We start from the raw sequence: 23,452 nt of genomic DNA, 5'->3' as shown, positions 1-23,452 counted from the left end.
AGCAACCAACAGCGGGGCAAAATCAAAAATGATAAAATTTTGAGGTGGAGAATAGAACTCTCCACCTACAACTATGATATCCTGTACCGGCCTGGAAGGCTCAATGAGCCCCCTGATGCCCTATCCCGGGGAGCGTGTGCCAGCTCACAGCTCAACCAGCTATACGCCCTCCATGCACATCTTTGCCATCCGGGGGTCACCCGATTTTACCATTTCGTGAAAACCCGGAACCTGCCTTACTCCCTTGAGGACATCAGGACGATGACCAGGGACTGCCAAGTCTGCGCTGAGTGCAAACCGCACTTCTACTATCCTGAAAAGGCACAACTTATCAAGGCCACCCGCCCCTTTGAGTGACTGAGTGTCGACTTTAAGGGCCCCCTTCCCTCCACCGACCACAATGTCTACTTTCTCAACATAATCGACGAGTACTCACGGTTCCCCTTTGCCATCCCCTGCCCTGATACCATTGCCACGTCCGTCATAAAAGCCCTGCGCCAGCTCTTCACTCTGTTCAGATATCCCTGCTATATCCACAGTGATAGAGGGTCCTTGTTTATGAGTGACGAGCTGCGCCAGTACCTGCTGGCTAGGGGTATTGCTACTAGTAGGACCACGAGCTATAATCCCCAGGGAAATGGACAGGTGGAGAGGGAGAATGCCACTGTGTGGAAGGCCACACTCTTAGCCCTTAGGTCAAAGGGATTGCCGGTCTCTCGCTGGCAGGAGGTCCTCCCCGAGGCACTCCACTCCATCCGCTCCCTGTTATGCACGTCCACCAATGCCACCCCCCATGAGCAACTCTTTTCTTTTCCCAGGAAGTCTGCCACTGGGACCACCCTACCGGCTTGGCTGACATCCCCAGGGCCAGTGCTGCTCCGGAAACATGCGAGGAGCAATAAATACTTCCCGATGGTCGAGAGGGTTCACCTTCTACATGCGAACCCCCAGTATGCCTACGTGGTCTTACCTGATGGGCGGGAGGACACGGTCTCCGTCTGTGACCTGGCGCCCGCAGGAGCACCAGACCCCTACCCTGAACACTCCACGGTGACTATGAACCCCGTACCCACTGATGAGTATACCCACGAGACACCGCGCACACCAAGCCCTACACAGACTCCTCACGACACTCCCATACCGGGCGCCACGCACACACGAGGGATTACTGACACCTAATGGGCTGGCACCTCAAGTCAGGCCGGTGCAATCACCACCACCGTCTCCGGTGCAATCACCACCGGTGCTACGTAGATTGCAGCGACAGATTCGACCGCCTGATAGACTTAACCTGTAAATATACTTGTAAGAAACTTCGCCCCGTGGGGACTCTCTTTTAAAACAAAGGGGGGGAGGTAAATGTGGTAAACTATGTATACCTGTCTGGACACCCCCCTCTGCTGACTGCTCCTGTGGCTTCTCCTGTTTAAAGGCGATTGGAGGCACTGCTCCCCCCTCAGTCTCCGGGATGCCGTGCTCCGTTTTGCTGCTAATAAAAGCCTATCGTTCACCTCCCGTCTCCAAGAGTTATTGATGGTGCATCAGTGACATACCAAATCTCCTCAGACTTTGGATCACCAGTCTTGAATGCCACAGACCTAGCTCTCAACAGACTACTGGACTCCTGGTTCATCCATAGCTTCTGGTTTGGGTAGGTCCCCATGTTCTCGAAGGCACACACTTATTCATACAGAATTTGATGAGGTCAGTGATGAGTTAAGAGTTTGGGCTCAGTACAGTCACTCCATCCCACAAGGCTGAGTTCTCCCAGTCAATACTCTTCAATGATGGATTATCAAACCCCTCCATTCCCACTGATGGCTGTAGAGCCTAAGTTACTGAATAAATGGAACAGCCGTCGGCACATGTTGCAGGGTTTTGACCTGAAAAGTCACCACTTCCTCTTTCCTCCCACAGATGCTGCTCGATTTGCTGAGTTCTTCCAGCAGCAGTGATTCAGGTTTAATTCCTGCAGTTCTACGCTCTCCCTGTGACTACCTGGGCTTCCTTGAGGTGCTCCAGTTTCCTCGCACGCTCCAAAGGCATACAAATTAGGAGGTTAATCGGTCACGTGAGTGTAATGGGGCTGTATCGGTCTGAAAGGGCTGTATCTCCAAATAAATAAAACAGATTCCATCATCTGCAGTCTCTATGTCCCCAAATACAGAGCCTTGGTGCACAATATATTGTTACTAACACTGCTCATGTACAGTAAAATGCCTTTTATAAAGCATTCACTAATCTGCAAACTGAGTTTGACAGTGTTCACACAGCAGCGACTCAGAAGGCAGGTACCCCTCTTGAATCAGCAGGCTAGAAATTCAGGCTTACTTCAGAGATGGGTGCAGATCCAGATCGATGCACCGTCTTGAGAAAACATGAGGACAAGTTAAATTTATTAACGCATGCACACTCTGTGGCTACTTTATTAGGTACCACCTGTACCTAATAAAGTGGCCACTGAAGGTACGTTACGATATACTAACCTGAGATCCATTTTATATCAGGCATTTGCAGGATGGAAATACAATAGATTTTATGAAAAACTATACATAAACAAAGACTGACAAATAACCATGTGTAAATTTTTAAACAAGTACTGAGAGCATTAGTCACAAAGAGTTCTTGAAAGTGGAGTCCGTAGGTCATAGAATCAGTTCAGAGTTGTGGTGAGTGAAGTTATACACACCGGATTAGGAGCCTGATGGTAGGGTAACAACTGTTCCTGAACCTGGTGGTGTGGGACCCAAGGCTCCTGTAGTTTCTGACCGATGGCAGCAGTGAGATGCTGAGCATGTGGATGGTGGGGTCAGTGATGATGGATGCTGCTTCTAGTAGATGTGTTTAATGGTGGGAGGGCTTTGCCTGTGATGGGCAGGGCTGTATCCAACACTTCCTGTACTTTTCAGTTCCCAGGCATTGGTGTTTACATACCATGCTGTGACGCAAGCAGCTAGATTCTCTCCTCTGTGTATCCTTAGAAATTTGTCAGAGTTTTTGATGACATGCTGAATCTATGGAAACTTCTAAGGTAGAGGTGCTGTTGTGTCTTCTTTGTGATTACACTTATGTGTTAACACAATATAATAATAATAATAATAATAATAATACTTTACTGGTCCCAAGTGGGAAATCCTTTTGTTACAGCAGCATTTTAAAACACACATAGCAATGTGTAGACTTAGAATAATAATGTACACATTAATTTACCAATGTGCAATAACTGTATCAAGTAATAAAACAGGCTATTGTCTCCTGATGTGTGTTCTCCTGTTGCACTGAGGTGAACTGTTGTATATGCTTACTGCATTTGGTAGGAAAAACTTTCTGTAGGGATCCTTGTGACAGTGAAGCTGAATGAGTCTGTTTGAAAGGGTGCTCCACTGCCTATTCAGTAGGTCATGGAGAGGATGTGCCAGATTGTCCATAATGTCCAGTTTGTTTAGTGACCTCCTCTCCACCACTAACTCAAACGAGTCCAGGTTGGATTCAGCCTTTTTGATGAGTTTATTTAGTCTCTTTGCCTCACCAGCACTGATGCTGCTCCCCAACTCAGAGCCACAAAGACTGCACTCGCTACATCAGACTGGTAAAAGATCTCCAACGTCTGCTGCACACATTGAGGGATCTCAGCTTCCTCAGAAAATAGAGCCTGCTCATCCCCTTCTTGTAAACAGCCTCGGTGTTGGTTTTCCATTCAAGTTGAGGTGAACACCCAAGTTTTTGTACTCGTCCACCACCGCAACTACTCCCAGAATGTTTACAGGACTTGTCACAGACTTCCTCCTCCTAAAATCAATCAGCATCTCCCTGGTTTTAGCCACATTCAGGAGTGGGTGATTCCTCTCTCACAAACTTGTCCACCAGTCCTCTGTACTCCAACTCCTGCACGTCTCTGATACACCCAATCACCGCACAGTCATCAGAGAACTTCTGCAAGCTACAAGACTCAGATTTGTACTGAAAGTCTGAGGTGTACCGTGTTAACAGAAACAGAGACAGCATAGTCCCGTGTGGTGCTCCTGTGCCATCCATCATCATTTCAGGCAGAGAACTACCCAGCCATACAAGCTAGGCTCTATCTTTCAGGTAGTCAGTAATCCAGGAGACAGTGGATTTGCCTACGCCCATCCCTTGCAGTTTCTCACTCAGAAGTAGTGGCTGGATTGTACTGAAGGCACTAGAGAAACCAAAGTATATGAATAGGAGGAGCAAGCCACCTAGACTGCTCCACCATCCATTGGTGCAGGGCCTCGACAATGAAATACTGACCGTCCATTTTCCTCCGCAAATGCTACCTGACCAACTGAGATCATCCAGCAATACATATCAATAGGTTTCAACAGGTGTATTTATACAATATACATCCTGAAACTCTTTTTCTTCAGATATCCACAAAAACAGGAGTGCCCCAGAGAATGAATGATAGTTAAAACCCCAAAGCCCTCCCCAACTCCCCCTTCTACACAAAAGCAGCAGAAAGGCAACGACCCCGCCACTCCCACCAGCAAAAAAGCATCACCACCCTCCACCAAGCACTCAAGCGTGCATCAAAGCATTAAAAGACATAAATTACCCCAAAAACTACTTGTTCACCCAATAAATCAACATACCACAGGCTCTCTCGCTCCCTAATAAGGAAAAGAAGGCCTCCCCGTTTCACAGCGAGAGTGAGGACATAACAAACAACTCGCTGATTTACGATGTTAAAAGTCTATTGTGTCACTTTTTCCGAGCTCTGCGCCCAGAGAGTCGGCAGCAAAAAGGGTTTGCTCTCCGGGCACACGACCCACGGCAGCTAACCCGCTGCTCCCGGTGTTCCGTGTTCTCCCGCGACGCCTCAGTCAGCATGACCCCGGAGCCATGAAATCCCGGAACCCTGAAGGCACACTCGTCTTCCAGGCATGTCCTTAGAATATCACAACGTGGCCCGTCGTGAGGCCCTGAGAGCGGGTCAGAGTGTAACTCTAGGTCAGGGTCTTCATATTATTGTCATAATAAAACAATACCAATTCCACATGACATCTTGCGAGGATGTCACTGATCTGACGGAACAATTCCAAGGGGATCTTGCTGTACAAAAGCACTTTGTGACAGGCCAAGATTCTGAAAGTTGTCTGTTTGTTCTTCGTAAATATTTGTAGGTATGAACCCAACTCCTTCAGATGCGCTCTCAGCTCAGATCACGCCGAGTGAACAGCCAAAACTGACCACCACTATGTTTCCAATGCCTCAGTACGCAGCAACACCATCCTACAGGGGAAAAGTCTGCAGACCCCTGACCTCCACAGCTTCACTAGAGTCAGTGATTCAGCCCATCTTGGCGGGTCCTGGAATCAGAGCTCTGTGGGAACAGGAGGCACAAGGGCCAGTGACAGACTCCAAGCACACCAGCTGGCAAACCCGGAGTTTGAATCCCTCCCCCAGCCGAAGAGTGAAGCCCGAAGGTTGATCAGACATTGGGAAATCAGGGCCTGATGGCCCAAGCCCTGGGTCTACAAGTCCACTGGAGTCTGGAGGTCCGGAGGCCATGTCCTGGGGTTGAAGGACTGTCTGCATGCGAGAGTGGGTGGGTAGGAAAGGGGCTTGCTTTGCTGCTGTTGCTCTGCCGAGTACTGTGAGCATGCTACGATGGCACCGGAATGCGTGCTGACGCTTACGGGCTGTCCCTAGCACATCCTCGCTAATGTAAACAACACACTTCACTGTACACGTGATAAATAGATGAATCTGAATCTACACAGATCAAGTGGGAGGCTGTCGAGGATCAGCTGCAACCTCACTGAACAATAAGAACCTTTTGGTCCATTCAGTTGTTGGTGGAAGCTCGGAGGCTCACGAGGTTCCCTTGTTACAACATGGATGTAGAAGGTTGGAGCACATTTGGAGCACTGTGCGCAGTTCTGGTCACCCCACTACAGGAATGACATGGAGACTTTGGAGAGGGTCATGAGGATATTGCCAGGACTAGACAGTACAGTGGATTCCAGTTAATTAGGACACATCGGGACCAGTACATCTTGGCCCAATTAAGCAGCCGTCCCAATTAGCCAAAGTTAAGACAAACTACTGGTTGACTGATTAACAACTTATGTATTTAAATGAAATTCAGAACTAATTAGAACACTACAATACCTCTACAGTACTATAAAACTGTGCATTAGTTTCTAATAGTTATTGACAGAGGAATTCATCCATTGTCTGCAGCAGTGTTTTTTTATATTAATTGTAAATGAAGTGGGCTGGGCGGATGAGATCCACAGTGAGACCCAATGGTCAGGAATATGGTTCAGTAATGATTCATGGAGAGCGAAGGACATGACGAGGCACAGAAGTAGTCATGGTCATCCTTCATACATTGCTTTCAACAATTGTGTCCTCAAAATCTTCATTTTCACTGTAACGCTCAAGACGAATGTCGATACCTTCAAGTTCTTTGCAGTTCCTGGCCATTTCTGGCATCTCAAAGCCTGTATGCTTCTTCCGTGGTGAGCAAAACAGTTCCGAATTGTCTTACTGCTTATTTCTCGCCCACTATTGGTGACAAAAATCACTGCTTTCTGAACACAAACACATTTAAAAACTGTTCACTCTAAATATGATGTAGTGAAAAAAATGGCCAGGGAAGTGCAGGTGACTGATACTAGTTAGAAATTGTTCAGCTACAGTCTCCTGTTCAATGAAGTTGCATAGTGTCTCAAATAAACAGTAGGAATCTGGCTACTTTCTCGACTTTTTTTTTCCTTTAAGAGTTACCTCAAATAAGTGGCTACACTGATTAACCAGAATCCACTGTATTAGCTATAAGGTTAGGCAAACTTGAATTATTTCTTTTCAAGAGAGCTTGAAGCTGAGGGGAGACCTTATCGGAATTTTTAGAATTATAATTTTATTTCTTACATCCATCTCACAACATGAGGGAGTATAAATCTCCATCGCTATGTACAAGCAATAAGGAAGGGAAATATGGGGAGGATATTGTTTTGTATACATGTTGTATATATTGTTTTTGTATACATATTGTTTTGTACAGTTCCTGTACTGATGGTGCCAGAGCCAGTCAGGATGCTCTCGATGGCGCCCCTGTAGAAAGTCCAGAGGATTTGGGGACTCATGCCAAACTTCTTTAGCTGTCTGAGGTGAAAGAGGCGCTGTTGTGCTTTTTTCACAACATAGCTGGTATATACAGACCACGTGAGATCCTCGGTGATGTGTACACTGAGGACAGTGAAACTATTCACCCTCTCTACTACAGTCCTGTTGATGTCAATAGGGGCAAGCCTGTCTTATTAAAAACTTAACAGATTACGAGAGGCATAGATAGGGAAGCCAGGGTCCTCATTCGCACAGTTTGGATGGCTTAATTCTGCTCTAAGCGGAAAGAGCAGCAAAATCATTGTATTTCTAATGCCTCATCCTACTGGGTAAAAGAGGGCAGACCTCCAATCTCCATAGCATCACTGGATACATAGATCGAGTGAAGGCTGACAGAGCATCAGTGGTAACCTCAGTCAATAGCAGAATCCGGAGAAACGAGATGGCCTACAGTTGCTGTGGTTTCTTCCCTCCTGCCGCATGCTACCATCTACTCTGGCTCTGTGGCAGTAGATCAGGTTTTATAATTGTATATCATTCTTCTTTAGCCATGCATCTCCATCTATTATTTCAGAATCAGGTTTATTATCACTGACTTAGATGTCAGAAATTTTTTGTTTTGTGGCAGTGCAAAGACTTAAAATTACAATAAAAATAGACACTGCACAAAAAGTTATTTCTTCTGATAGACCAATTCATGAATCACAAAACTAAATACATACTGTAGAAAAAAAACTGTTTTCCTCCAGTCCTGAGCTTACAGTCATCCCAAAGCATAATGGTTATATCCTTGGTGTCATGCCTTCAATTGCCAAGGCTTCAAGCACCAGAATCGCCTCCAAACACCCTCCCTGTTCCTTCCTCAAAGCAGCTCTTTAAGCCATTTTTCTCTCCCACACAAAAAAAAACCCTTGGACAGCTGCTGAACATCTGTGCAACATGGCAAAAAAAAAATACTATTTGCCAGAGTTCCTTTTCAGGAACCCCCCAGACACATTAAAAGCTGCAAACTAAACTCCATTGGCGGCTGCTGCATTTTTATTTCATCCCCGTGGTCACAGCCCGGCTTGTTTATCCAGGTGTGCAACAGATATAACAGCGTGCCAAACGTCCCAAAGTCAGGTATCACAACAATTTCACCCCTGCAGCATACTCAATCCAAACTACAAGATGCGACTTGCAGTGTAAAGGATCAGGAGCAGCAAAGACCAAAGATGAAATGTGTGGTGGAGGAAAGAAGTTTGCACAGTTGGCAACACAATCTCAGACTGATAGCCTTCCCTGGAGCACAAGAGAATAGACTGGGGTGGGGCGAGGGATTTGATTGAGGTAAACAAAATTAGAGTAAATGCAAGCAGGCTTTTTCTACTGAGGTTGAGTGAGACTAGAACTAGAGGTCATGGGTTAAGGGTGAAAGATAAAAATGTTTAAGCAGAATTTCTTCACCCAGTAGGTGGTGAGAGTGTGGAACGAGCTGCCAGCGGAAGTGGCGGGTGCAGGTTCAATTTCAGCATTTAAGAAGAGTGTGGATAAGTACATGGATGGGAGATGCGTTTAGGGTAATGGTCCAGGTGTGGATTGGTGGGACGAGGCAGAATATTTGTTTATCATGGAGTAGATGGGTGGAGGGGCCTACTTCTGTGCTGTAGTGGTTTGTCTCTATTAGCCGTGTACCAAGAGACAGCTTAATGCATTGCTTATCTTGCTTTTCATAATCACTCATACGCAAATATTTGGTCACTGATGGTTTAAAAATAAAGTTGCAATCATTAATCATCCTGAACACTGAGTTGGAGAGGAAGTGAACAAATAACAACACTTCTCAGTGGCTTATTTTTTGTTTCTGAATCCAAGACTCAGACGTAATCTGGCACTGTAAAAATGATTACTAGTTGCAACGAGTCCCATGGCCATCCTACAAGTCATAGGAGCAGAATTAGGCCATTCAGCCCATTGAGTCTGTTCTGCCATTCCATCATGTTTGATTTATCACCCCTATCAACCCTATTCTCCCACTTCTTCCTGTAAGCTTTGATGCCCTGACGTATCAAGAACCCAACAACAACCCCTTTAAATATCCCCAATGACTTGGTCTCTATTGCCGTCTGTGGCAATGAATTCTTCAGATTCATCTCTCGCTGGATAAAGAAATTCCTCATCTGTTCTAAATAGAACATCCTTCTTCTGAGGCTACATCCTCTCATCCTATCCTCCACTAAAGGAAACATCTCTTCCACATGCACTCAATTTAGATTATTCAATAGGTTTCAGTGAGATACCCGCCCCCAATTCTTCTAAACACCAGTGAGTACAAGCCCAGAGCTAAGAAACACTCCTCATACATTAACTCCTTCATTCCTGGGATCATTCTCATGAACTTCCTCTGGACCCTCTCTAATGTCAGCATATCTTTTCTTAGCTAAGGGACCCAAAACTGCTCACAATACTCCAAACATGGTGTGACCAAGGCTTTACATCCTTGCTTTTATATTCTAATCCCCACAGTGTACAACAGATTGGCTGACCCCTCAGCACCACTGCACACTATCAATGCAGTATGACGTCCCAGCAACCTGTTGGAGTTAAAACATGGCAGTTTAACAAGCAATCCAGTTCAATGAATATTGGTTTGAGTAGAAATGACAAGAGAAGCTGTTCAATTATAGCTTTGGTGAATAACGTTTGCCTCAGAGGCAGGAAGCTATGCCCCTCTCAAGAGATTTCAGCTGACACTCCCAGTCCAGGAGAAGAGATGTGAGAGCACAACTCTGTCAGACAACCATTAATGAACTTACACATTTATCAAAGTCAGAGAGTTATAGAACACATAACAGTTCAGTACATGATGCCGTGCTGACCTTTTAACCTACTCTAGGATCAATCTAACCCTTCCCTCCTCCATAACCCTCCATTGTTGCATCATCCATGTGCCTATCCAAGAGCCTTTTAAATGTCCTTTGTGTACATGCCCACATCACCACTTTTGGCAGAATGTCCTACACGCCTACCACTTACTGTGTACCCCTCCCCTTACACTTCACTCCGATCACCTTAAAATGATCCTTGCAAGTATAAGTATTTTCACTGGATAAGTTTCCGGCTATCCACTTGTTCTATGCCTCTTATCATCTCGTACCTGTCTATTAAGTCTTTTGTCCTCCTCCACTCCAGAGAGAAAAGCCCTAGCTTGCTCAACCTGTCTTCAGAAGACACGCTCTCTAATCCAGGCAGCATCTTAGTAAATCTCTTCTGCACCCTCTCTAAAGCTTCCACATCCTTCCTAAAATGATGTGATCAGAACTGAACACAAGTGTGGTCTAGCCAGGGTTTTACGGAGCTGAACATTACCTCTTGGCTCTTTCACAGCACAGAAACTGGCCCCTTAACCCAAGTCATACATGCTGACCTAGTCACTTACTCTAATCTAGTCCCACTTGCCTTCAATTGGCTCATATTCATCTCAACCTTTCCTATGCATGCACTCGTCAATTACATTTTAAACGTTGTTTATATACACTTCCTCCAGCATATTGCCCCATATACAGACCACCCCCGGGTAAAACTATTGCTCCTCAGGTTCCTATTAAATCTCTCCTCTCATCTTAAACCAATGCCTCTAGACCTTGATTCCAAAACAGGGAGAAAATGACTTTGTGCAGCAGGGTAGCGTAGTAGTTAGCGCAATGCTAGCAACCTGGGCTCAATTCCCACCACTGTCTGTAAGGAGCTTCTACACTCTTCCCACTCCTCTGGGTGGTGCTCCAGTTTCCTCCCACATTCTAAAGACGTATGGGTTAGTAGGTCAATTGGTCACTTGGATGTATTTGGGCATTGTCAGCTCATTGGGCTGTAAGGATCTGTTATCATGTAGTATCTCTAAATAATAAATAAAAGTCTGCTAGCATTCACCCCATCTGAGTCCATCAAGATTTTATACACACCATTCTCCTATGTTCCAAACGTAACCCCCTGGCAAACCCCAGGCTCGTTCAGCTCGCTTCCGTCTAGGGGGAGCAGCCTTCGGTCCCGCCAATCAGCTTGTGTGGATGCTGTGTGATCCCCCAACACGCCAAATAACCGACAGTACACCATATGCGATTAAATGAGTTCACTTTATAGATCTTACTGGAACTATGTACTTAGAGATACAATATAAAAAGAAAAGTAAAAGGTGCCAAACTTAACAAAGTTCAACCACTTCGTGCACAACCGTTGGAGCTCAATTAGCGGAGTCTTCTTGCCACCATTCGATCCCCTCAGACCTCCTCGACTCACAGCTCAGGACCACCCGAAGTGATCAACCAAGCACCCCCGGCACGTCTGTCTTTGTCTCCTCTCCTTGCCGAAAACTCTGGCCTCGGACCCCCAGTTTACAGCATCATGTCCTCTCTCTCTCACCCCCTCGCGCCGACTCCCCAAAAGCCCGCCAACAATAGCTTACAGACTCAGAAGAGAGAACAGCATCTATCACAATTTGTTAACAAAAGAATACAATACCTATTATCAGCAATCATAACCCAAACAAGCTTCGAGAGAAAACACCCTCTCACCAGTTAGCATAACAAAGGAGCATTTTGATTGAGCACACACAGTAACGTAAAGAGGAAAAAAACCCTTACACAAACTTGCTCAACCTCTCCATAATTGAGCCTCTCAAATTCCAGTAACATCCTTGGAAATTTCCTCTGTACTCTTTCCAACCAAATGGCATCTTTCCTCCAACGGGTGACCTAAACTGTGGTCAATATTCCAAACTTCCCCTCACCAGCATCTTGTACAACTGCAAGATAACGACCTAACTTCTGTATTCAATGCCCAGACTGATGAAGGTCGGTGTGCCAAAAGTACTTGTACATTGCTGCAGGAACCAAGGGCTCCATGAAAGCACAGTGGCTAGCCTAACGGCTTGCAGCACCAGAAATCGCGGCTCAATTCCGGCCGCTGTCCGTAAGGAGTTTGTATGCTCTCCCCACAATCGTGTGGGTTTCCTCCAGGTGCTTTGGTTGTCTCCCACATTCCAAAGATATACAAGTTAGGTTTAGTGAGTTGTGGGCATGCTATATTGATGCTGGAGGTATGGTGGCACTTGCGGGCTGCCCCCAGCACATCCATGGACTGCGTTCGCCAGTGACACAAACCATGCATTGCACTGTATGGTTTGATATACATATGACAAGTAAGGCTAATCTTTATCTTATGTACTCCTAGACTCTTTGTTCAACAACCTAACTCTGTCTGTGAATGTCCCACACTAATGGCATCAAACACCCTGACTAACTTCTACAGATGTAGAGGGGAAATCTTGAGTAAATTGCACAAAACTGTGCAGGAACTCAAGCCTGCTCCTCCAATGGATTATTTTCCTCCATTGAAAATAATCATGGCTGATCTGCTTCAGGCCTCAACCTGGTCCCCACAGACCCCACTTCCAAAAAAATGTCCGCCCCCTCATTGAATCCGATTGCAAAAAAAGTGGAAAGGATGCAGAGATTTACAAGGTGTTGCCAGGACTAGGGAGAGGTTAGCCAGGCTAGGGCTTCATTCCTGAGGGACAAACGCATAGAAGGGTTTAAAATTATGATAAGGTGGATTGTAGGGGAGCCTATTACTTGGGGTCATAGGCTTAGAGCGAGAGGGGCAATTTTTTCCATGTAGGAGGTGGCGAGTATACAGAATGAGCTGTCAGGGGAAGGGGGTGAGGCAGGTACAATAGTATCAATGAAGAAGCATAAACACAAGAGATTCTGCAGATGCTGAAAATCCAGAGTAACACACACAATCTGCTGAGGGAACTCAGCAGGTCAGGCAGTATTCACTGAGAGGAATAATCAGGCCGAGACCCTTCACCATGACTGGAAAGGAAGGGGGAAGAAGCCAGAATAAGGTGGGGGAGGGGTTAGGAGTACAAGCTGGCAGGTGACAGGCGAGACCAGGTGAGGGGGAAGATAGGTGGGTGTGGGAGAGGAATGAAGTGACAGCCTGGGAGGTTATGGATGGGAGCTGTAAAAGGCTGAAGGAGGAACCTGATAGAGGAGAGTGGACCATGGGAGAAATGGAAGGAGGTGACACACCAGAGAAAGGTTATGGGCAGGTGAGGAGAAGAGAAGGGGTAAAGGACATGTAGGGGTTGGGCTTAGAAGGATATGGGCCAAATGCAGGAAACTGGAACGAGCTAGGTGGGCACAGTAGTTGGGATAGGCTGCAGGGTCCATATTCATGCCGAATTCCTCTACGACTCCAAACCTCTCCGGGCCAGAGGTGGTTTTCAAAGAGCAAGGTCCATTTGCTGCTGGGTACAGCTCCACTTATGACATCTCAGTCACCTCTGCCGCTCAAGAGTTTGACTACAAGTCAGGAATACAGAAAATAAAATCCCTCCCAGTGGGATAAAACAAAATAATTTCCAAATGCAACTTCTAAGTCAGAGAGTCTTCGAGTTCAGACTCGCTTGATCATCTTGCAGAATCGCTGAAATTTGGATTCAAGGAACTCAAACATGCATACACAGGGCTCTTTGAAGGCGTTTCAGTTATTTATTGTTTCTTCCCAACCCCTCTACTCCAGGAGCCCAGCAGAACCCAGTACCAGAGATGCAGATCTCTGTGCATAGTCCGAGCACTTCAGCACCGAAAGAGCCCACTTCAGCCCAGCCCAGAACAGTTATCCTACCTAGTCCCATTGACCCACACCTGGACCATAGCCTTCCATACTCCCTCTATCCATGCACCTATCCAAACCTCTCATAAAAGCTTCAATCGAACCCTCATCCACCACTTCTGCTGGCAGTTTGTTCACCACACAGTTAAAGGGCCTGTACTGTACCGTCACAAGCTCCACGTAACTACAATACATGCAGACTTGGGAGTCACCACTAAAGACACTTGCAAATTTCTACAGATGTACTGTTGAAAGTATTTTAACTGGTTGGATCGGGACCGGAAAAAGCTGCAGAAAGTTGTAGACTCAGCCAGCTCCATCATGGGTAGAAATGGACATCATTATCATCAAGGACATCTTCAAAAGATGGTGCCTCTAGAAGGCAGCATCCTTCACAACGACCCTTGCCTTGCAGGACATGCCCTCTGCTTATTGCTGCCATCAGGAAGGTGGTGCAGGAACCTGAGACCATCGGTCAACATTTTAGGAACAGCTTCCTCCCTTCCACCATTGGATTTCTTAACGGTCCATGAACACCATCTTGTTATTCCTTGTTTTTCTACTGTTTCTGAAACTTAAAGAAATGCTGTCTTTGCAATACACTGCTGCCGCAAAACAACAAAAATCATGCTATTTAAGTAAGTGATAATAAACCAGATTTTGTGTTGGCAGCAGCTGATTCCGCCTTCCTGCCAAACTCCCACACAGTACTTGCTCCATTCCTTTCCACTCATTCTACTCAAGTCTTGCTTCACCCTACTCAACGAATCAAGTGCAGTGTCTTCACCATTCCCAAGATGAAAACACCCCTTCCCTGGGCATGCCTCAACCGAAACAGAAATCTACAGCACATTACAGGCCTTTCGGCCCACAACGCTGAGCCGACCATGTAACCTACTCGAGAAACTGCCTAGAATTTCCCTACCACATAGCCCTCTATTTTTCTAAGTTCCATGTACCTATTTAAGAGTCTCTTAAAAGACCCTATTTTATCTACCGTCACTGGCAGTGCATTCCACACATCCACCACACTGTGTGGAAAAAACTTCTCTGACTCCCCCCTTGTACCTACTTCCAAGCACCTCAAAACTATGCCCCCACGTGTTAGGCATTTCAGCCCAGGGAAAAAGCCTCTGGCTATCCACACTATCAGTGCCTCTCATCATCTTATACACCATCAGGTCATCTTTCATCCTCCATCGCTTCAAGAAAAGGCCAAGTTCACTCAATCTGTTCTCATCTACTGCTCTACCTTCATCAATGCATTTTGCTACATCCTCAAAGCCATGCTGACTATCCCCAATCAGATTATGCTCTCCAAATGCTCATAAATCCTGCCTGTCAAGATCTTCTCCAACAACTTGCTCACCACTGGTCAGACTCACTAGCCTATAATTTCCTGGGTTATCTCTACTCTCTTGAACAAGGGAACAACATTTGCAAACTTCAAATCCTCTTCTCCCGTCCCTATTGATGATGGAAGGATCACTGCTCAGAAATCTCCTGCCTTGCTTCCCATAGTAGCCTGGGGTATATTTCGTCTGGTCCCAGCGACTAACTTAATACCTTTCAAATGCTCCTGCATATCCTTTCTTAATGTCCATACAATCAAGCGTTTCAGTCTGCTGTAAGTCATCCCTACAACTGCAAAGTTCCTTTACACCGGTAAATACTGAAGCAAAGTATTCATTAAGAACCTCCACTACCTTCTCTGGCTCCATGCACATTTCCACTCTCATTCCTGATTTGTCCTATTCTCACGTGGCACATCGTCTTGGTCTTCACATACTTGTAGAATGTCTTGGGGGTTTCCTTAATCCTGCTCACCAAGGCCTTCTCGCGGCCCCTTCCGGCTCTCCTAATTCCATCCTTGAGCTCCATCCCGGCACCCTCGTAATTTTCTAGAGCTCTCACAGTACCTAGTTTCTTGAACCTTTTGGAAGCCTTTCTTTTCTTAACTAGATTTTCCACATCCTTTGTACACCATGGTTCTTTTATCCTTCCATCCTCTCCCTGTCTCAGTGGAACATACCCATGCAGAACGCCATGCAAATGCTCCCTGAACATCTGCTACATTTTTCTATGCATTTCACTGAGAACATCTGCTCCCAATTTATGTTCCCAAGTTCCTGCCTAATAGCATCATATTTCCACCATCCTAATTAAACATTTTCCTAAATTGTCTGCTCCTATCCCCCTCCAGCTCTATGAGTTGTGATCACTACCTCCAAAATGCTCTCCAACTGAGAGATCTGACACCTGGCCAGGTTCACTTACCAGATCAAGTACAGCCTCTCCTCTAGTTGGCTTATCTACATATTGTATCAGAGACCTTCCTGAACACACCAAACAAACTCCAGCCCATCTAAACTTGCTCTAAAGAGATGCCAGTCAATATTAGGAAAGTTACAAACACCCATCACAACAACCCTATTATTATTGCACTTTTCCAGAATCTGCTTCTCGATGTCTCTGTTACTATTACGGGCTCAATAAAAAAAACACCCTGATTAGCAATGCCACTCCCCCATCTCTTCTTGCCTCCCTCCCTGTCCTTTCTGAAACATCTAAAACTCAGCACGCTCAGCAGCCATTCCCGCCCGAGACATCCAAGTCTCGGTAATGGCCACAACATCATAGTTCTATATATTGATCCACACTCTAAGTTCATTGGCCTTGTTTATGATGTTTCTTGCATTGAAATAGACACATCACAAACCATCTTGCTGAGTGCATCTTTGATCTATCATCTGCCTATCCTTCCTCACCAACTCCCTACAGGCTGTGTCTACTTGTGTACCAACCACTCCACCCTCTGCCTCTTCACTTTGGTTCCTACCCCCTGCAAATCTAGTTGAAACTTCCCCAGTAGCATTAGCAAACCTTCCCCCCCCAGGATATTGGTTCCCCTCCAGTTCAGGTACAATCCATCCCAGTTGTTAGGTCACCCCTTCCCCAGAAAAGGGTTCCAATGATCCAAGAACTTGAAACCCTGCCCCTTCTCATCGGTGCTATCTTCCTGTTCTAACCTTCCCTAGCTTGTGGCACTGGGCGTAATCAGGAGATTAGCACCTTGGAAGTCCTGCTCTTCAGCCTCATTCCTAAATTACTGCGCAAGACCTTCACCCCTCTCCTGCCAATGTCCTGCAACATGCTCACCCTTCCCTTGAAGGATATTCTGCAACTGGTCGGAGACATCCTGGACCCTAGCCTCTGGGACGCAACACACTATCCTGGAGTTGCAGAACCTCTTATCTTTCTCCCTAACTATTGAGTCTCCTATGACCATTGCTCCCCCCCGACTTCACCCTACCCTTCTGAGGCTCAGAGCTGACCACAGTGCTATTGGTCTGGCTGCTGCTGCCTTACCCAGGTAGATCACCCCCCTCAACAGTATCCAAAGGGGTGTACTGATGCTGAGGGGAGTGGTCACAGTGGGACCCTGCACTGACTTCTTGCTCCCTTTACCTCTTTCTGTGTTCACCCATCTACTCCCCAAATTCTGCACTCCAGGTGTAACCAACTGCTCAGAAGTCGTATCTATCAATTACTCTGCCTCCTGGATGACCCTAGGTTCATCTAACTCCAGCTCCTTAATGCGGTCTCTCATGAGCAGCAGTTGGCTGCACTTCCTGACTTGCCGGTTTAAAAGGCAACGATCCAACCAACAAGGCTGAAGGGAAACACATACAAGAATGCCTCAGCAGGTCAGGCAGCATCTAGAGAAGAGAATGAACAGTTGACGTTTCAGGCCGAGACCTTCATCAAGCTGAGACTGGTGGGGGGGTGGGCAGGGGAAGGTGGGTGGGTATGATGAAGTAAGAAGCTGGGAAGGGCTCGGTTGAGAGGTGAAGGGCTAAAGAAGGAACCTGATAAGAGAGGAGAGTTGACCATAGGAAAAAGGAAAAGAGGAGGAGAGTGGTGAGGAGAAAGATGGACAGCAGTTTTTGAAGGTCTCTGGGGGCTCTGCTAATGCTTGCATGGTGGGTGGTGGGGAGGGTTGATGCTTTTGGTGGAGCAAGTGGGGGAAGAGGAGGGGGAGAGTTGAATCTTTTGGTGCTGCTTGTGCATGGGAGGGGAGCTTGGGATTCTAACATTTTCTGTCTTTCATTCTTTGGGGTTTTTGTTCTGTTTTGTGGATGTCTGTGAAGTGCAGGAATTTCAGGTTGTATACCGTATACATTCTCCGATATTAAATTGATCTATTGAATTCAGATCTGTTGGAGGCTGAAGAATATGGGGGTTAGAGGACTGTGTATATGCACGGGTGGGAGTGAGGACCGGGGGACTTGCTTTGCTGTTGATGGATTGTAGCTTGTTCTGTTGAGGTTTGCAGGCATGCTTTGTTAGTGCCGGATTGCGGGCTGTGCTGGCTGTTAATGCAAAGGACACATTTCATTATATGTTTTGATATATGGTACTGTAGAAAAGCCTTGGGCACTTACACTTAGCTAGGTTGCCTAAAACTTTTGCATAGTACTGTAGTAATTGCACTGTACTGCTGCTGCAAATAAAAAACAAATTTCATGACATTTAGTGATGATAAACCTGATTCTGATCTGGGTCTCTATTGCGGACTGAGTGGGAAGGGAGTAATGAGAGTGGAATCATGGTTGGGAAAAAGGGAGTAGGAAGCACCAGAGAGACATCCTGTAATGATCAACAAACCAATTGTTTGAATAAACTTGAAACTTGTCAATAATCATGATTTGGAGAACCCATCTTAAGCCATGAACTTGTCAGAACTGGATCAGGGAAAGAAGTGACAGTATCTGTTCCTAGTTTGCATTAACTGAGAGATATGGGTGCTGCTGGTGCTCAGTGTTAACTGACTGCTGAGTCATTTTCTAACAATTGGCCTACTTCAGAAGTCAGTAAACACTTAACCAGACATCTGCCCGAAGAGTTAGGGACAACCTTTCCCTGAAGGGCATTACTCAACCAGATCAGAGTAACACATGTCATGAAATGTGTTGTTCTACATCAGCAGTACTGAACAGTGCAAGACATAAAAATTACTATTTTACATGGCCCATTCAGAAATCTGATGGCGGAGGAGAAGAGGGCATGTCCTGCGTGATGGGGGTCCTCCATGATGGACACTGCATTCTTGAAAGCAGGAAGGCTAGTACTCACGATAGAGCTGGCCAAGTCTACAATCTTTTGCAGCTTTTTCCGGTCCTGTGCGCTTTGGCTTCTATACCAGACAGTGATACAACTGGTCAAAATGCTTTCCATTGTACATCTGTGGAAATTTACCAGAGCTTTTGGTGACATACCAAATCTCAAACTCCTATTGAAGTACATCCCCTGGTGTGGCTTCTTCCTGATTGGATGGAAATTAAATGAGGAAAAGTAGATCTTCACAACCTTCTACCAGCAAGGAATGCTTAGACATATTCAGCACGAGGAAATATCTTCACCTCATCCATTAGCAAGATGTTTCTGAATCTTGTATGTTTCAGTCAAGTTCCCTTGCACACTTCTGACTCCCAGCAGCTGATGGGTGGATTCACACACAGCCTGCTGTAACAATGACAGCAGACAGGAATGCAAGCTGCTGCAGAGTAGTGGACACATAGTTCATCAAGGGAACTTCCCTTCCCACCACTGACATTATCTACAGGAGGCACTGCCCCCAAAAGATGGCATCTATCATTGAGGACCTCCACATCCGGATTATACCCTCTTCTCACTGCTACCATCGGGCAGGAGGGACAGAAGGCTGAAGTCCCACACCACCATGTTCAGCTTTTATCCCGCTTTGGTAGGACAGAACTCTTGTACAATGAGATGGACTCTTGACCTCACAACCTACTTTGCACATGCTCATTCACCTGCACTGCACTTTCTCTGTATTCTGCACCGTTATTGCTTTACCTTGCTCTACCTCAATACACAGTAATGAATTGATCTGTGTGAACATATACAAGACAAGCTTTTCACTTTATCTTGCTACATGTGGCGATAATAACCCTATACTATTACCAGCTATTATAATACACCAATAAGGCTGTGGAACCAATCTACACGAGCCTAATCATTACCTCAGCAATGGAACTCTATGGGCCACCTCTTGCACTACTGTGGACTTCTCTCTTATTGTGCATTGCGTGCAACACAAGACATTAGTACAAAGTCTTCTTCTTCAGTGCTGTGAAGTGGAGAGGGTCAGTAGCTTTTAAATCCCTTGGCATTATCCAGGGACAGCACACTAAGTGCCATCACGAGGAAGGCATGACAGTGCCTCTGCTCTTAAAAGTTTGTGTAGATTCGTCATGCCTTCAAAAACTTCGACAAACTTCTATAGATGCACTGTGGAGAGTAACCTGACTGGTTGCATCACAGGCTGGTATGGACACCAAATGCCCAGCAATGGAAGACTATAGAAAGTAGTGGACACAGTTCAGTCCATCACAGGCAATGCCCTCTCCACCAGAGAATATAGTTACAAGAAGCATTGCCACAAGAAAGCAGCATCCATATCAAGGACCCCCACCATCCAAGCCATGACTTTCTCACTATCACCATTGGGAAGGAAGTGCAGGAGCCTTAGGTCCACATCACCAGGTTCAGAAACAGTTATTACCCTACAATCATCAGGCTCCTCCGGAATCAATGTGGATAACTTCACTCAACTCCACTCTGTACTGATTCTACACACTAGATTCACTTATACTCAGTATTTTATTTGCACAGAATGCCTTGTTTTGCACATTGGTTGTCAGTTTATGTATACTGTTCTGTCAGATTTTACTGAAACTATTATTTCTTTTTTTCTACAAGAAAATGATCTCCAAGAGGTCACAACCTTGTCATGGTTTGCAGGCTTGCTTGCCTCAATGACCCAGAAAGCTCTATTGGCTGGAGTCAGGAGTTTATACTTTGTTTCTTGGTACGGTCACCCATACCAAACAGGTCAAAGGGTAGAGACCAGGAGTGGTCCACCGGTCTCCAGGTTCAGCGATTCAGCTCAGGGCTAACAACCCAGACTGGTAAAACAAGATTGTTAGAGAAACAGCAATGAAGGATCTTTCTACATCTGGGTGGGATGGTATTCCTGAGTCTCCACCTGGGACTTGCATGACTGACAGGATGCAGGAAGCTGTGAATGCTGCCAGAGATAGAGGACATTCATTGCTGCCCCAAACGCCAGCGGCGTAACGGGCAAAAGACGATGACAACAAGAAAATGAATCTCAGTGTAGTACATGGCAACACAAAACACACTTGGATAATAAATTTAGTTTGATCTATGTACAATTTATATATCCCGTGGTTTGTCTGAATCTCCATGCTTGTGACGCCACTGTAGGCAAGATTTTCTTTGTATGTTAATCTCACCGTACTTGTGCACATGACAATAAAATCAATTTGACTTGACAGAATCACTCCTGGACAGCACAACCCTCTCACAAGAAACCTGCTCCTTCCCAGCATTATCTGAACTGCTTCTGACGTTGTCACATCCTTCCTTGAATAAGGAGACCTTTACAGTGCACTGTGCTCCTGATTTGGTTAAATACTAGAACAAAGAACACCACAGCACAGTACAGGCCCTTTGGCTAACAACGTTGTGCTGACCTTTTAACTTCTCTTAAGATCAATCTAACCCTTCCCTCCCACATGGCCCTCCATCTTTCTTTCATCTGTGCGCCCATCTAAGAGTCTATTAAATATTCCTAATGTATCGGACCCTACCACCACCACTGGCAGCGTGTTCCATGCGTAAGAAACGGTCATCCTCCTGACCTGCCTCTGACACTTGCCCATATGTTCCAAGAATCACCTGAAAGCTTTGCCCCATCATGTTAGCCATTTCCGATCTGGGGGAAAAGTCTCTTACCATTCATTCTATTTATGCCCCTTATCTTGTACAGCTCTACCTAGTCAACTTTCATCCTCCTTCACTCCAAAGAGATAAGCCTTACCTCGCTCAACCTATACCAGACATGCTCTTTAATCCAGGCAGCATCCTGGTAAATTTCCTCTTCACCTTCCACTTGCTTCTGTAATAAGGTGACCAAAACTGATCACAATATTCAAAGTGTGATCCAATCAGACCAGCAACATTACCTCTTCAGTTCAATCCAATCCACAACTAATGAATATCACCACACCGTACACCTTCTTGACCACCCTACGAACTTGTGGGGTAACTCTGAGGGATCTGAAGACGAGCCCCCTGTTCCTCCACTACCATGAATCCTGCCCTTGACCCTGTAACTCTGCCTTCAAATTCAACCTTCTAAAGTGGATCACTTCACCTTCTCCTGGATGGAACCCCATCTAATTCTTCTCAGTGCGCTCTGGATCCTGTCAATGTCCTGCTGTAACGTTCGACAACCTTCTACACTGTCCACAACACCACCAATCTCCTACAAATATAGAACATAGAATATAGACAGTGATGTTGTCCCAACCTTTTAACTTACTCCTAGATCAACCGAGCCCTTCCTTCCTACAAAGCCCTCCAGTTTTCTATCAACCATGCACATATCTAAGAGCATCTTAAAAATGTCCCTAATGTATCTGTGTTCACCATCACACTCGGCAGGGCATAATTAGGCTATCAAGCCTGCTCAACCATTCAATCATGCACTCACCACGCCCTGTGTAAAAAAAACTTACCCCTGACACCCCTCCCCATACAGTCCTCCAATCACCTTAAAATTGCCTCCTCTCGTACTAGCCTTTTCCACCCTGGGAAAATCTGGCTGTCTACTCAATCTATGGCTCTTACCTTCTACACCTCTATGAAGTCACCTCCCATCCTTGTTGTCTCCAAAAAGAAAATGTGATAGTTTTGACACTGGGAGCTTATGTCAGCAAGGAATTTCACTCTGTACTTGACAATAAATTGACCTACGTTTCAAGCTGAAGCCTTTTACTTTCTTGCTTGTTGAGGCTGCAGATGTGGGAGATGCTGTTGGAAATAGCCTCCACTAAATGCCACAGCAGTTGTGAAAACAACCAATAACATGCTCTCATCTCTATAGTGAGGATCTTGACTCCACTGCCATTTTGCTGAGATCGTGCAACCTATTGAACCGCAGCTGACCCTGTGTACTCAGTCACAATGAGTCCGTACAACCTGCTCCCAAATGCACAAGAGTCTGCCAACAATCTCCATGATGGCAGAAAGCTGCAACATCCCCCCTACCTTGACGAAGCATTGGTATTCTTCCTTGTCTTCAGTGAAGATCTCCACATCAAGGAACAGCTTCAGCCTATGGTCAATGCTCTGAAAATCCTCAACAGACAGGTTGAAATCATCTCCTGGAGAAGCAAGAGGTAGCAGTTAACAGCCACAGGTACCAGCAAACAAGCCAAAGCTAACCCTGAGAAAATATATAACGATGTTGCCAGGATTAGAGGGCCTGAGTTATAGGGAATAGCTAGAAAGGTTAGGATTTTATTCCTTAGAGCGTAGGAGGGAAGGGAGATTTGATATAGCTGTACACAGAAACAGGCCTATCCCATATCTTACAATTACTATAATATCCAGAACTCTATTGATCCTTTTAGACATGATTCAGTAATTCAATTTCTAAAGAAAATACTCCTCATCTCAGTCCTAAATGCCTAAACCTTTGAGTTACAATGCCTTAGTTGTGGACTCAGCTGGAGGAAGGAACGTATAGCACACCCCACATCAGAGGGATTGCATTTCTAGAAATATGATCCAATTGCAGTTTTCC

General features: G+C 45.7%; 1 protein-coding gene across 5 annotated transcripts in view; it reads right to left on the bottom strand.

Annotated features, from left to right (window-relative positions):
- Positions 1 to 23,452, bottom strand: part of stk11ip (serine/threonine kinase 11 interacting protein) — a 141,325-nt gene that overhangs the window by 23,910 nt on the left and 93,963 nt on the right. For all 5 annotated transcript variants that reach the window (XM_073046236.1, XM_073046240.1, XM_073046239.1 and 2 more), the window contains exon 20: positions 22,915 to 23,030. In XM_073046236.1, coding sequence (XP_072902337.1) covers positions 22,915 to 23,030 — 116 coding nt within the window. The remainder of the gene's footprint in view (positions 1 to 22,914; positions 23,031 to 23,452) is intronic.

The sequence above is a fragment of the Hemitrygon akajei genome, chromosome 5 (genome assembly GCF_048418815.1).
Source record: "Hemitrygon akajei chromosome 5, sHemAka1.3, whole genome shotgun sequence".
Taxonomy (NCBI): domain Eukaryota; kingdom Metazoa; phylum Chordata; class Chondrichthyes; order Myliobatiformes; family Dasyatidae; genus Hemitrygon; species Hemitrygon akajei.
The sequence above is the reverse complement of the archived record's forward strand: the minus strand, read 5'-3'. Positions and strand labels throughout refer to the sequence as shown.